General features: G+C 45.1%; 1 protein-coding gene across 3 annotated transcripts in view; it reads left to right on the plus strand.

The window, feature by feature from the left end:
• The window catches only part of LOC135394860 (leucine-rich repeat-containing protein 70-like), a 404,291-nt gene that overhangs the window by 83,190 nt on the left and 306,594 nt on the right, over positions 1-14,507 (plus strand). For 2 of the 3 annotated variants that reach the window (XM_064625891.1, XM_064625889.1), the window contains one exon: positions 13,952-14,002. The exons of the other annotated variant lie outside the window; for it this stretch is intronic. In XM_064625891.1, coding sequence (XP_064481961.1) covers positions 13,999-14,002 — 4 coding nt within the window. In that variant the 5' untranslated portion in view covers positions 13,952-13,998. The remainder of the gene's footprint in view (positions 1-13,951; positions 14,003-14,507) is intronic. 3 annotated transcript variants of the gene reach the window in all.

A 14,507-nucleotide genomic window follows, 5' to 3' on the forward strand; every position in this document is an offset into this window, starting at 1 on the left:
TCGTACACAACGACAGCTACCAATGAAGACTAGAACAGCGAGGAGTCTCTCTCTCACGCTTTCAGAAGGTCAGCCTAGTGCAAAAGATGCCTTTCTAAAGCTCGCTATGGCCTGAATACGTATGGGAGGCATAAAATGTGTGCCTAAAAGGTTCTCCTTGAATACAGAAGAACTTTTAAAATTCAGAATAGATCAGCATTCGTGCCACCGCGTTATGACAGATTGATGGGAAGTGCGAATGCATTCCATAGTTTTTGCATTGGTGGAGTGTAAATGTCAGTAGAAAATGGTTTCCGTCAGCTACTCGACGATATGTTTCATGACAATATTTATGAGTCTTGTAAATAGAAAATATGACTTAATTACTTTTCTTCATTTTTTTTGCGCACTTGTCTGGAAGAAAACAGCAGACGGGTTCTTTTCATTCGTCTGCCGTATAGAGTAGCTGAAAACTGAATGGGTCCGTTTTTAAACTTTTAAAAATTTTAAATTTGTCCTCATTTGTCTGAATCATTCGTATTTCTCTCCATCCCGAATGTCACCGGTGAATGCTTGAGGGCACAAAGACATTTCGGCAAATGGTTCTAAACCCCGGATACGCAAGTCATTGCCTGCAGAAAGAGGCGGGTTGAAGAGTGGCATTCGCGTGTTTCCAGAAAAAGCATTTGTAATGTTTATCTCTACAGTACATGATCGTGATGTGATAAAGAAAGAAAGAAAAAAAAGAGAGAAGGGAATGTACCTGATAACCTGTTTCTTGGATACTTACTTCTCTGTTCTAAATGTCCAACTTATTGTTCAACAATTTCTGGGAATGTGGAGGGCTAAAATGGTCATGGAACAACGATAACGAGTACGTGTATTGTGGAAGAGGGATGAAATTTGTTACTTAATTTCAGGCTTACTACCCCAAGGGCTCACTGCTAACTATAAAGTGAAATGATATAAGATAATGGGGTGATGGGTGAGTAATGACACCGTCCACGTCCTTGAACCTTTCGTGGCCAGAAAATGTCAGTGCCATCAAAGCCGCATTATGAGTGCAGTTCGACTACTGAGTATGAAGGGGAAAAGCGTGCCTCTGAAATTCCAGGAAATAAGCGCAATGGCTGATAGTGCCAGAGACTGTGACAGGGACCTTGGAACCAGGGAACGGTGCCTCAGACATGATATTGATATGGTCTCGTAGCCCCCCTATCTAGCTTTACAAATAAAGATCTCTAGGGGACTACGTCGCGTCGAAACTATATTTTGAAAACTAGCTCTTCCTAGTGCGTCTCGAATTCGCATTTCCTCATCACCTACACACTTCACATCTGCAAACAGCTTTAAGACGTTGCCATTTCCTTGCACTAGTGGATCCATTTCCTTTCGAATTCAATCTTCCTCCAGTGGTCCTTCTTCGACTCATACTTAAAGCACTCGAAAATACCTAAAGTGAACTGAATGGAGAATGCTCCTTCCACGGTATATTCGTATACAGAATGCCAGACCTTTCCCGCGTACGTTTACGATTTCCATGACAACGAGTAACAAACAGTCACAAATTACGTTGTGGGATCCTTTGGTAGAGCATGCCTCTCAGCGACATACTTTTTTAGACGCACGTTTTCCATTGATCCGATATATACTGCTGGCGACATGCTTGTCTGAAGTCAGTACCCGTGGTTTATCCCGTATCAAATCTTCAGGTGTCGCAAAATCGTATATTTCGAGTAACAGACACGTGCAGCACTTGGCCTTCATTTAAATACAATATTGACCCATCATTTTCGAGGGCAACCAAGGAAATATGGGATGCAGAAGTACTAATAGTCGATTCCAGACAACCATGTCGCGAACACGACCTACTAGATTATAACGACCATGTCACAATCAGAAAACCCTATGAGGAGCCTGTCCGCACGATCCGCCAGGGGCGCTACTGATCCGCACAACACGATTGGACGATGGAAATTTGAATTCTGAACGCGCAGAAGCGTGTGTACGACTACCGTAGCAGACGACAGCGATAGCACCTATGAAAACGCGTAGAATGATGATGATAATCAACCTCAGAATGAAACATTTGTGGAACGTCCACCGCTTGTACAGAAATACTAAGGTAAGCTGAAGTACTGTCAGGGACACTTCTAACTTTCTACTCGTTTCCGTGGTCTCGCTCCGATAAGCGCCACGCTAGCGGGCAAGGTCGCAAACAAAAAGTGGACTCGTCCGGGGGTGGCCGGGTGCCGACGAGGTATCGCGTTTCCGCACGAAGGTGTTGGAAAGAACGTGTAAAAACAAAGAAAATCGTAACAAAAGGAAAGCACACGGTGTGAGAGGGAATTATATCACTATCTTAATCTGGTTGTCACTTGCCGTGCCCTGTTTTGTAAGGAGCAAGAAGATCGCGCTTTGTTATCGCGTCTGCTTTCCCTTGTTACGTTTTTCTTTATTGTAAATTCCTCGGTCCTTCCAACGCCTTTGTGCGACAATGCGATACCTTGTCGGCACCCGGCCACCCATGGACGAGTCCACTTTTTATTTGCGACCTTGGCCGCTAGCGTGGCGCTTATCGGAGCGCGGCCACAGAAACGAGTAGAAAGTTAGAAGTGTCCCTGACAGTACAAAGTATTGTAGAAGTTGAGGAAGCAATAACTGGGACGATCAGATGCGCAACCGCTACCTTCCAAAAATGCGGCGCATAGAAGGGGTGCGCCTGATATGGTCGTTATAATCTAGTAGTAGTAGGTCGTGGTCGCGAACCGTACGTAAAAATGCGTGGCACTGGAGTGAGTACATGTGATGGAACACGTGTATAGTGAAATATAGCGAAAAGAAATAGTTGTTTCTTGTTTATTCGTTGAGGGTGGAGGATGCATTGAGGAAACGCCTCTATTTCGAGACGAAAATATCTGCAGATGAGCTTGTCTTTAGTGTAGTGTTGTGAAACCCGATCGACTGCAACAGTGAAGCAATGACTGCGAAGAAAAGAAAAAGGAGACAGTATGTCGTCCCCTATTCTACACGGCCCCAGCGTATCCGGATGGCGTGAGCTTATCAGTATTCAGGCTCGAAGCCTCCACGTCTGTTTGGGAGTTCCCAGAACCACGGCGACCTAATATGTCCTGGCCTTGGTCCTGGCAGAGACGCGCGAAGTGGAAACGCTCCGGATTTATGCCACGGTACCTCCACGCAGCACCCCCTACCATTATCTTCCGCTCAACGATATAGCCTGTCCAGACTGTAGCTTTCGCAGCGCTGTTAACCGCCTGAAAGTGTGCCTCACCACCACAGCATCAGTGCGTTCCTATTTCCACCAATGTAGACTCTTCGCAGACCTCCTGTAAGTGATCACATTCCTGGTCTTCTGAAGAAAAGCTCTGTACCTCCCGCTGTTGCTCACCAACTTCCGCTAGAGCACCTCAGCTCACTCAACAACTACCTGTGTACACCAATGGATCAGTGTCTCAAGGCAGATCAACAGCACTCTTTTACATCCCCCATGAAAACTTTGAAGTGGCGCAGAAACTTCCCTACGAAACTCCATCTACCGAATCCGAGCTCTTCGCCGTACTGACCGCGTTCAACCACATGACGTGATCAGCGCCTGGAGCGTGGACTGTACTCACGGGCAGTAAGGCGGCGCTAGAGGTCCTGGCAAATTATTATACCAGAGCAATCGGTGGGCTAAACACCATGACACCATGATAATCGTAAGATACAACCGACTGCTATCGTCGGGTCATTGACTGTGTTTCCAATGGGTACCCAGTCACACCGGCCTGCACGGCAACACCGGCGCGGACGCCTTAGCATGTAGGATGACATGGGGACGTCACCTTCAATAACTATTCACTTCCACTTTCGGCCGCATCATGTCGATTACAGATACGCCGAATCCGCCACAGCGGCACTCGGCAGTTTCAAGAGGGAACGATCCGATTGAACGATCATCTCGGGTCCATCGACTCGTCGGTGGATTTCGAGAAGCGTCCATTCTACACAGACTACGACTTCGCACCCTTCTGCTTCCCTATAAAATGAGTTTTCTCCACCTCCACAAAGGGAAGCGGTCCATACGGTCAAGCACCTTCCACTGCCAACTGGTGCAACCCACATACTAAGGCAAGTCACAGATTTCTGCACTGAAGCACAGGCTAAGCTAGTCACGTCAGACAAGGAAGGGGGTTTCGTTGTGGTGCCCACGTCCCTGTATCTGGAAAAACGAGACCAGGCACTGTTAAAGAATTTTCGCCCTGCTACACAACGGGAAGCTAGGGGCACTTATAAGGCTGTGCTAGAATTGTGCAGGGACAACAACCTCGACAACTTGTGTCGCCTCGTGAAGTCTTCGTCAAAACATTTTTTGGAAGTTTTCTATACTGCGAAGACACACAAGGAAGGAGTGCCTTTTAGAGCAATTGTTTCGGAAAGAGGCACTTGGCAACGGAGTGTGAGCACCTTTCTTCTGCAGCAGCTCAAGCAGCTTGACGTTCAGGACCCCTTTGCTATTGATAACTCGCTCTCGGTTATCGAGTTCTTGCAGAATGAGGGCAATGTTGACGTGAACATGTTTTCTATAGACGTTGAGGACCTCTTTTATTCGATTCCACAAAATGCCTTGATTTCATCTGTGCAAGATGCCATTGAGCGGTCTGACCCTGTCCGGTTTCAAAATAACGCGGGCATCCCTGTGACAGCGTTCATCGATTTACTACGGACTTACCTGTCTTCCACTATCATCAAGGAAGATGACAAACTGTTGGTGCAAAAAGGTGGCACCCCAATTGGGTCCAGGGTTTCTCCCATTGTTTGCCAAATTTTCTTGGCTGATTTTGACAGATTGGTGAGTGGTGCACTTGAGGGCAGGTGCAGATACCGCATTTTTAGGTATGTCGATGATTTTTTGATTTTGTACTGGCAGAATGATTGTTGTTCACCGCAAATATCGGAGAATGATTTCTTAGATGTTTTTAGGTTGCATTCAAGGGGCATGAGGTTTACATTTGAGATGCCTAGAGCAGCCTGCCTACAGTTCCCTGACGTACGCTTAATGATATCTCCCTATCATGTATGCTGGACATACTGTCCCAGGTCTAAAAAGGCAGTTCTGCCCTTCGACTCGTGCCACTCAAAAGTTGTAAAAAGGGCCATCGCATCAGCGTCCCTCGGGGCTGCTTTGGACAGGTCATGCGAGCACCATGTACATGACAGTTTTGCAGCACAAGTGATGAAGGTATGCGAAGGGGGTTACCCAGTAGGAATCCTGTATGAAATTTCTGAAACACTCTTGGCTAAGGTGAAAGGTGTGGCCAAGACTAAGCACGATAGGTTACCTGGTCGACCGGTGTCCATACCTTATGTACACACTATGTCACACAACTTGGAAAAAGTGGGAGAGAGACATAGAGTACCTGTGGTCCTCTCAGCGCCAGTTAAGTTAATAACTCTTTGTGGTAAGGTGAATGGTTCTTCTACAAAAAGGGGCTGCCAGATTTCGCACAAGAATGCCTCGGTTGAATGCCGGCAGAATGTGGTATATCGCATTCCGTTAACATGCGGGAGGGTTTACATAGGCCAGACTGGGCGCTGCATTAACACTAGACTGAACGAACATAGGGCGTTGAACATAGGGCGCCGCCGCCATGTTGGGCGGCGGACCCCTCAACATGGCGGCCAGTTGCCGCACCTCTCTCCCACGCGCCCCTCTCCTATGCGCGATACAACCTTTATACATAGAGATCAGTGAATAAAGCAAGGAAGAACGGAAACCAGTTACTGCGAGATGGCGTTCTTTTTTCAGCATACCTTGTTTGTTCTATCATTTCACCTTTCAAACCCAAGCGGTCGATGAATGATCACCTGCTATGGCGTAGTCAGTTGCAGTTTTGTGAAATCACTAGTGTCCAGCACGTACCCAACCATACTAATTACGCTATCAGAAAAGAGAGGAATCCCGAAATTTATGTGCTGACCGAAAGTTTTCCTTCACAGCCAGCGGCAATGATTTTGCCCCCGAGCACATCAGATCAATATTTATCTATGAGGAACAATACGAATTCGTTCTCGTTTGTTGTAATGAATGCGTTAACTAAACTAATTAGCGTTAACGCTTCCAAGTCCCCCCCGCTAGCAAACGCTAGACTTGGTCTTTATGTGGAGCTAGTTAAACCCACTGATTGCCTCGCGTCCACATGCCCCCAAGGCCATTGTCACGTGGATATAGGGAATGATTAGTGGCTGCAGTAATCAGATGACGCTTTGTTTTAGTGAGGCAATGTGCTGCAGTTGCAGGAGAATGAGCGGGCGCTCTCGAGCAGGTTCGATTCCGGCTCAGGACGCTAACAATGTGTGAATGGTAAATATATGTGTTGTGTGCTGGGGTGTTGGAGGTTTGTGGAGCACGTTAAAAAAAAGAAAAACAAGAAGAAACAGGTGTTATCCGCAGTGTTATTCGAAGTTATCCGCAGACCTACCTCGCGGCACGAGCAGCATGTCGCTTCGCAGATATAGGTTTATTTATGTCACGTGTAAATCTACTGCGAGGTGCTACCCTCAAGAACATCAAACAGTTGGATACTAAGTATTAACGGCGACATATCATGTCCTCATTCGTCAAGCTGTTGGTGGAGTATATTTGTCACGAAGGTGAATGAAGTGAGACCCGAAAAGTGTGTGAATAAATATGGACGACTTAACAGAGCGGCATGGTAGCATGGCAAGGAAGTACGGCTGTGCAGGAGCACCCAGTTGGTATGACCACCCCTTCCCGAAGCAGCGTCACGAAACTAATGAAGATGGCCTCTCGTTTGGGAGTGTCAACACGAAAGTTGCATGCGGTTCACTTCTGACTCTAGCGGTTCACTGCGTGGACTTGGTCTCATAACGAATATTTTCTATATTAGTAGAATAAATAAATAAGGTTGCAGACCACCATGGTATTGTCATGTGAAGGTTTCATTGGTTTCATTCCCAACATAGCGCAGTTCACGCTAGGAACTTTATCTCCGCTTTAGTGATCTTGGATCAAAAAGGAACACAGCACCTTTTTTTTTCCCCAGCTTGCTTCCTGTTTCGCTGCGACTCCTTTATTGCGTTTTTTTATTTTTTTGCTACGCAGGTGTCGAAAAGGCTAGCTGCGATAGTGTATGCATATACGCATCCTTCGCGCACATAAATCATGTACAGTCAGTTTTATAACCCGCCATTATTCCGGCCCAGAATGCCGTGCATAGCATTCGGGGAAGGATAGTGATTTATGATACAAGACGCTTTACGGGTTCCCTCACGCGAATATCACGACTGCTAACATTTATCACGGTCAGGGTTAGTCTTCCGAAAGGATATTGTATGGACCCTCAATACGCGTCGGCGAAAATGCGCAATGAACAAAAATGGCGTTCCTTCACTAATTTTTTGCGAGCGATCTATCGAACGGATTTTTGTTCTCAAAAGAGCTACGGTATCAGGTAGCCGAAAGGAACAGATGTACTCATTGGGACAACTTTGTAGCTTTTATAATTAAAAATTTAATTAATGGAAGTTAATTAAGTCATTGCCTTTGGACTTTGCTAATGCCCTCCTAGGGAGTGCCCTTCAGCATATGCTATATTGCAATTGATTTCATCTTGGAAAAGTGTTATAGTGGAAAAAGTGTTATATATATTTTTAAAAAATATGTTCACAGTTAGCTGGGACACCCTGTATATGTCCATGTCTTCGCGTTATCGGCAAATTGTAGTGTCACTGTGGAGAAAAATCGCGCGGTTGTCCATCTGGGAAAAGAAATGTCTTACCGAGGACGAGCACGGATACTGTTACAAGAGAGCAAATGTACACTCTCAGGTTGATTGTTGTACCATCCTTCGTATCACCGTTCCTTCTTTAGATCTAGTTCTAGAGGCACAGCAAACAACGCTGTCTCAATAGAGCAAACACCACCACTGAGTTCGAATAGTCTTTCATTAGTTCAGCTGCAATGTCCATTTTGTCGTTGCGTTCGAAGGTAAACAGACATACAGTCTCTGGACAAACGCAGCGAAGAGGCATTTCTTTTTCCGCACGTTTTGCCGAGTCTTTTTGTTCGAGAGCAACCGAGTGATTAACAGCAGACCTGTCTTTTGTCGAACATTCTCTCCCTTGTTTAGCCGATCCCCAGACTAAGAACACCTATCCTCCGCTGTTATTGAAATTCAGTGTCCGATGTTCTGGTCCTGCTTAAACGTTCAGGAAGAAATTTAGGAAGGAAAGGGAAAAAAATAGAGCGTCTCCCTCTCTGTCTCTCAATTAATATTTTGGGTATTTTCTCTGTGCTTGGAGCGCTGCTCAGAGGGCAATGACCTAGACCAGGTGGCTCGAACACGCTCAAATCGAGCTGCGGGTCTTCCCATAATTTAGTTGAGCTTAGTCTCATTGACAGTCGGGTGCTTTGGTCCTTCTCAATGTCTGTTAAGCGGTTTAATACGTGTCCTTGCAGGTGTGCCGTTGTTACCCTAAAGCAGTCAGTGTAACAGATATGCCGCCCGTCGCATCATACATCATGAACGTCAGCAGAGCCTTATGCCATTATCGAAATTAGCAAATTAACTTTGAAAGTTTGGAGATGAAAGATTAAGTTGAATAAAGATGAATTAATTAATCCATTAATTAATCTTACTAGTCCGGCGTCTCGACAGCTTGAAGCAGGTATTACAAATACTATTTCTATTTAGTGCTTCGTATCTGTGTTTATTTAAGTATACATTCTGTTATGAACGTAGAACATGAATTAATATCACATCAAGGCAGACTTTACTAATCAACAATAACTTTAATCTGATGAAATGTGATGAAAAATATGAAATGAAAATAATTAATATTTGGCTGTAAGGAACTGTAGTTTCTACGAGACGAACAAACAGCAGCGAATAAACATCAGCTGTGGTCGGTTGTCACTGTGGATAGCTACCACCTACCAGAGAGGTGAGCGACGTCACGACTAACGGCCTGGGGGAATGAAGATGGGTAAGAAATCGAGCGAACCGATAGAGGAGTATGAAGGGATATTTCAAACAGAGACTGTTCTTCTTCTGGGCACCGTCCTCATCATTGGCATGGTATTTGAAGGGTCATGTATGACGTGTTAAAGCGGGACAAAAATATTACTAAAATCGGCACAAAAGCGGGTGACGTGATAACAAAAGTGATAACGCACCCATCTCTGAGTATGTCAAAACTGCCTTTGATTAGCTTTAGACGATTTTAACTTGTTTTGCATCGTCGAAACCGAAACCGTGGGTTTTTGTGATACAGCCACAGCGATTTTCAGAGACCTTCCCGTTACAAACTACCGCTGTAAAATTTTTCATAAGGTTCTTCATTTGATTGCATTGGATATGAAAGAAAAATGTGGAGAGGTTAGTCCCGACCAACAACAACAAATAAATCATGACTATGTCCCGACCAAGTCACCGTTCTTCTGATCTGACTCCACAACCGCTTTATGCAACAATTACACTGGACCAGTTCTCGAAAATTCCCGTATGTGGCCGGAATTACTTTCGGCACCGTCGATACTATACATGTTCCTTCCGAGCTCATTATCTCTTGGTCTAATCTGTTACCGTTCCAGTAACTTCGGTATCATTAATAACCTCAATTAACCGCATTGTCATTCACAGGCTCATTCCTGATCGGAACCAGGGGTAGGGACAGGGGGCCCCATTTCATTTCCGGTGAAATCAATGGTCGCGATGCGGGTGTTCTCATAAATGAGGAGAATTGATATCGGCGCACAACCGTCAGATCACTAGCCATGAACACTAGCAATGAACTGTTGTTTAGAGAACGTCGCAGGCTTTGCCCTGCCACAAACATAACTTGTAAGCGAGCTTGTTTTGAGTAACATAATTACGGTTCCCGCTTTTTTTTTTTTTTGTATCAACAACAACACCAATAACAAAACACGTAGAACCGTCTGCCTGCAACTTTTTCGTACTTTCGGCGAAAAATATTGTAATCGCCGATAACTGCGTCGAGGAAGGTCCATGGCACGCATCAGATACGTCAAAAGTGGAACAGTATGAACGAAGCAGAACTTTGTTGCTGATAACCGTGATGATTTGATTTTTTAGACGCAACGCGAAAGTAATGGAATTGGAAACGACTGTTGTGACAGGCACCTTCGATGGGCGAAGTTTCGCGAATATAATCGCACAGGAGTTAAGAAACGGCGTGATAGAGAATGTGCTATCGTACCAACACTTCCGCACTTGGCAATTTTACTGCAACAAATTCAATCGCTAGATGTGTGTGTGTCTTACCTGTTATATTGTGAACACGTGAACCAAAACAAACTTCCATTACTGGCCTACCTTCTTCGTGTCAGATAGAATCGGTAATATCTTCGCCAAAAGCCAGGCTGCGAAGTGTCTGGTATACAGGGACAGGTCTGACCGCTTGGGAAGGCAGTCCTATTCGATGTGCATGATGTGATGCAGCTTTCGCTCTTGATAATAGTTGCACCCTCTGGTAGTCTATTTACTGGTTTATTTTCTACGTGCTCCTCAGATTCCACATTACATTATATTACACTGACTCCACGTAACACGTTAACTTCGGATCAAGAGTTACGCGAGGTCGACAAAGAGAACCTGTATTATATTGATTTATTATTATTATTATTATTATTATTTAGAAATCGGCAAGCGGATAGGAGTGCCACTGCACACGTTCATTGAAACATCTGCGACACAAGGGGTTGGAAGTTGGTTTTCGTATGCTACATTTTGCTGGGCGAGTCAGACAGAAAATCGAGATTCTTTTCATGTGATTAAGCGGGCAAATATACTTTCAACATACGAGCAGGGTGTAAGAGAAGAAAACGAGGAGGAAGAAACGGTTAAGGAAGATTTCTGCTGGAAGGAATAAATCTGAATCGCATTTCTTTTCCGCGTGTTCCCCATTGCCTGCGCGAATGCGCTCATTTCGCAGTTAACGGCCATCAATATGTCGTGTGCCCCATTTTCATTTCTTCCTCCATACTTTCACAGAAAGGACAATGTGTTCATGCAGGGGTTCTATTGAGAGATGGGACGCTTGCGTTGGAAAGCATGAAATCTCTATTTACTTCAGCACCTGATAGTTACTCGACCAATTTAAGAAGTGAGCCAGTTGTGCCCACTTTTAGGAAAGGCAAATGGGGAGGTAGAAAGCTCGCACGTGTCGAATAAAACGTCGTGCCGTTGCAGTAAAAAAAAAAGAAAAGAAAGAAGAGGCATAGACCACAAGGCGAAACAAAAATGAGAAAAAGTCGGAGAGACCAAAGTGTATATCAGTCACTTCGCCGTCGACTCTCTTGCTTTATGTAAAAATTGACTAAGAATGACAGCGTCTGCTCGGAAGTATCGTGTTGACGCGTGGGCTAATGTTGCCATACTTCATGTAAGTGATAAGGCAGTGAACGAGAAACTGATTGCAGATGGACCCTCCATCAAACCGCTGCGTGGACAATCCAAATAAGATGCGCTAATGTTGGCGAATGCTTAAAAATTTTGTGCTCGCAGACGCAACTTTTTCAGATACGGGTATATCAGGAATACGGAGTACCCTTTGGTCGTGCCTTTGTTTCATGCCTTTCCTCGGAGCAACCTTGTTAAAGTGATAAAACCCCGGTGCAGGGGACACAAAGAGACAACACAGACGAAGCACTGACTGACAAACAACTTTAATGGCAGGGACACATCCAAACAGCCCGGTTTTTATCGCTTTTTAACCTTGTTAAAACATGAAAACGCCACTCAACTCTTAACAACAACAACAGCAGAAAAGTTACGTTTATGGATGCGATGATTATGTGTCTTAAAAACGGGAGAGAAGGGGAAGGAGAAACCCTAACCTTCTTTCATTCCACATTTGCTGCCGAAGCACAATATGGTGGTAAGGTCAAATAGACACGTTGATTGCCGAGAGCTGTTTGTCGAAGAACTATTCTAAATAATCGACAAAAAAGAAAAAGAAAAAGACGTAAAGGAATGTACATTATGAGGTGCAAACACCGATCCAGCGGAACAGACGAACAGGTCGCATGAACTCTTCAAGCACTGCACACGGTCGATCGAATATACAAACGGCGGTAACGGCGCAGCATGTGTGCCTGAGTTAGTTTTGCTCTCGCACTTTCAAAGTGAGAGCGATAAGTAGGGCAGCTTCGCCTTGTCCGGGCAATGTATTCTCTAGGCAACGAGGTTCGTCGTAGAAGAGGATTGTGAACAAATGAGGCCTAAGCCTCCCTCTGTCGGAAGAAAAGCATCCTTTCGGTCCTAAGGCTCAGCCTGCGATAGACACATACTAATCCCCCCTGTCACCCACTCCTTCCTGCTGTCCTCTCTCCATCTGTCCACGTCTATACGCCGCTCACAGCCACAGTTGCTTCGCGGCGCTAACACGGAATTAAAAAAAAATTACAAGCAAGCTGGTGGAGGAAGTCCGCATAGTGAAAAAGCCTGAACATGGGCAGAAACGCAGAGACAACGCGACCACAACAGCTTAATTATTGCTCAAATATCGCAGCGGGAACGGTAGTTTTTAAACTATAATTTTGAAATGTGGTTCCCAAGAAGTAGCTATCGCCCATCTACAATTGCGTGGTGTTAGCGGGGGGGACACTAGAGGCTACCGACACGCGTTTCCTGGAAATCCGGAGGGCGTCCCCTGCCTGCCCGGAATAACGGACATTTTCCGCGCATCATGGATAATTTCGCCTCGCTTGACGACGGATCCATTTAGCGGCTCGTCTCTTACCGCACCGTTAACGGCGTTGTTATGTAATCTTCCGCAGAATATTCGGGATAATCCCAGCCACAGGCGCCTGGAAACAGCAGATAGGCACGCATTTCTTCGCGCGCTCAGCTGCATCCAATTAATACAAATGAGGAGGAAGGAAAATAGCGTAATGACTGTGGGCTTCTCCTTCTTTAATTACGTGACCAGGTCATTTAGTAGTGATGTTAAAGGGGCAGTGCAGTGCAAACGTTTCTCGTCGCGGAATGAAAGATGCCGTTACTTTGACACCAACATAAAAGGAACGGGATTCATTGGTTGCACCTTTCGTGATTTATTAGCGTAAAAAAGAACGCAATTTACGCTTTCCCTCTCCTCCTCAATAAGGCAGACAATGCGGAGCGGGCTTTCATTGGTCTCCTCAAACGAATTGTCCAATCAGGTGTCTCCGCGTTGTTGCGCTTCTCGAAAAGAAGAGAAAGATGAAAAACATGAACCGCGGTTTCTTTCGCTCATAAGTCACAAACGACTCAACCGATGACCCCAATTACTATGCCATACGTATTTCTTGCTACGTTATGAAATTATATTTTTTTTGTTAGCGCCGCGAAGCAACAGTGGCTATGAGCGCTGTACATATGTGGACCGATGGAGAGAGGACAGCAAGGAGGAGTAGGGGACAGGGGAGGGGGGTTAGTATGCGTCCTAAGGCCGACTTCAGGTGTAACTGTGCCGACCTTCGTCTGGAAAGTCTTCGGAAAACCCAGGGAAGACCTCAGACAGCACAGCCGGTGGTACGGTTCGAACCCATCACTTCCCAGTCTTCAGTACAACCTTGACTACCACCAGAGTGTGGGACGCCATAACACGCCGTAACACGCTGGGCCATGCCGCTGTTCTTTTTTTTTTTTTTTCAATCTTCCATTATGGTTCATGGTTCATGCCGCTGGTCAAATGATATTTGACTTTCGTAACGATATGATTCTATTAGTGGAGTTGAGCGCTGCAAATACGCGAAGGGCTCTAGCAAAGGCTCTACGATATTGTGCATGCAATGTAATATGACGCTTTATGGAAATGAGTTTAATGTTATATGAGCACATTTGAGATAACGGTGTTTCTCGATAACGTTCGAAATGCCACATAAAGAATTTGAACTGCATGCGCGTACGACTCTGTATTAATGGGAGACTGTTCTTCGTTGCAGGTGAGGGATTCCAGTGTGGCTTCCCTGGTGTGAATGCGTGGTGTCTTATGGGTGAGCTGCGGAAGCGTTGTCGAGTGATTTTAAAGTGTGAAGTGAAAAAGAAAGGCTGTTCCTACTTCGTCGTACATCATTTTTTATTTATTTGTCGATGCTTTCAGCCACTGCAGGAGCTATTACAGGGCGGGGAATACAGAATACAAGGTGATACGACCAAAATATTACCAAACGTTAGCACCAAACATTAAATACGCGCACTGAATACTTCGATAGCGTACATAGGAAATACATATGACCAGAGAAGGATTTGAATTAAACACGAAGATACTACGTGTAATAATGGCGTAAAGCCAATATTACACCACTAAGGATGAAGGACCCTACAATGACTAGCAAAATTTGTAGACTGCGAGGAATAAATATTTGCGGTAGAGCTGTTTCCATTGTTCTATTGTCTTGAAGAAAAAACAATTTTCAAAAAGCATTTTTCCGCGATGAATGTGCATAACGCATATAGTAGATCAGATCAGTCCGGTAGCAGCTTTCCATCCCCCCACCT

This window comes from Ornithodoros turicata, chromosome 5, assembly GCF_037126465.1.
Source record: "Ornithodoros turicata isolate Travis chromosome 5, ASM3712646v1, whole genome shotgun sequence".
Lineage (NCBI taxonomy): Eukaryota > Metazoa > Arthropoda > Arachnida > Ixodida > Argasidae > Ornithodoros > Ornithodoros turicata.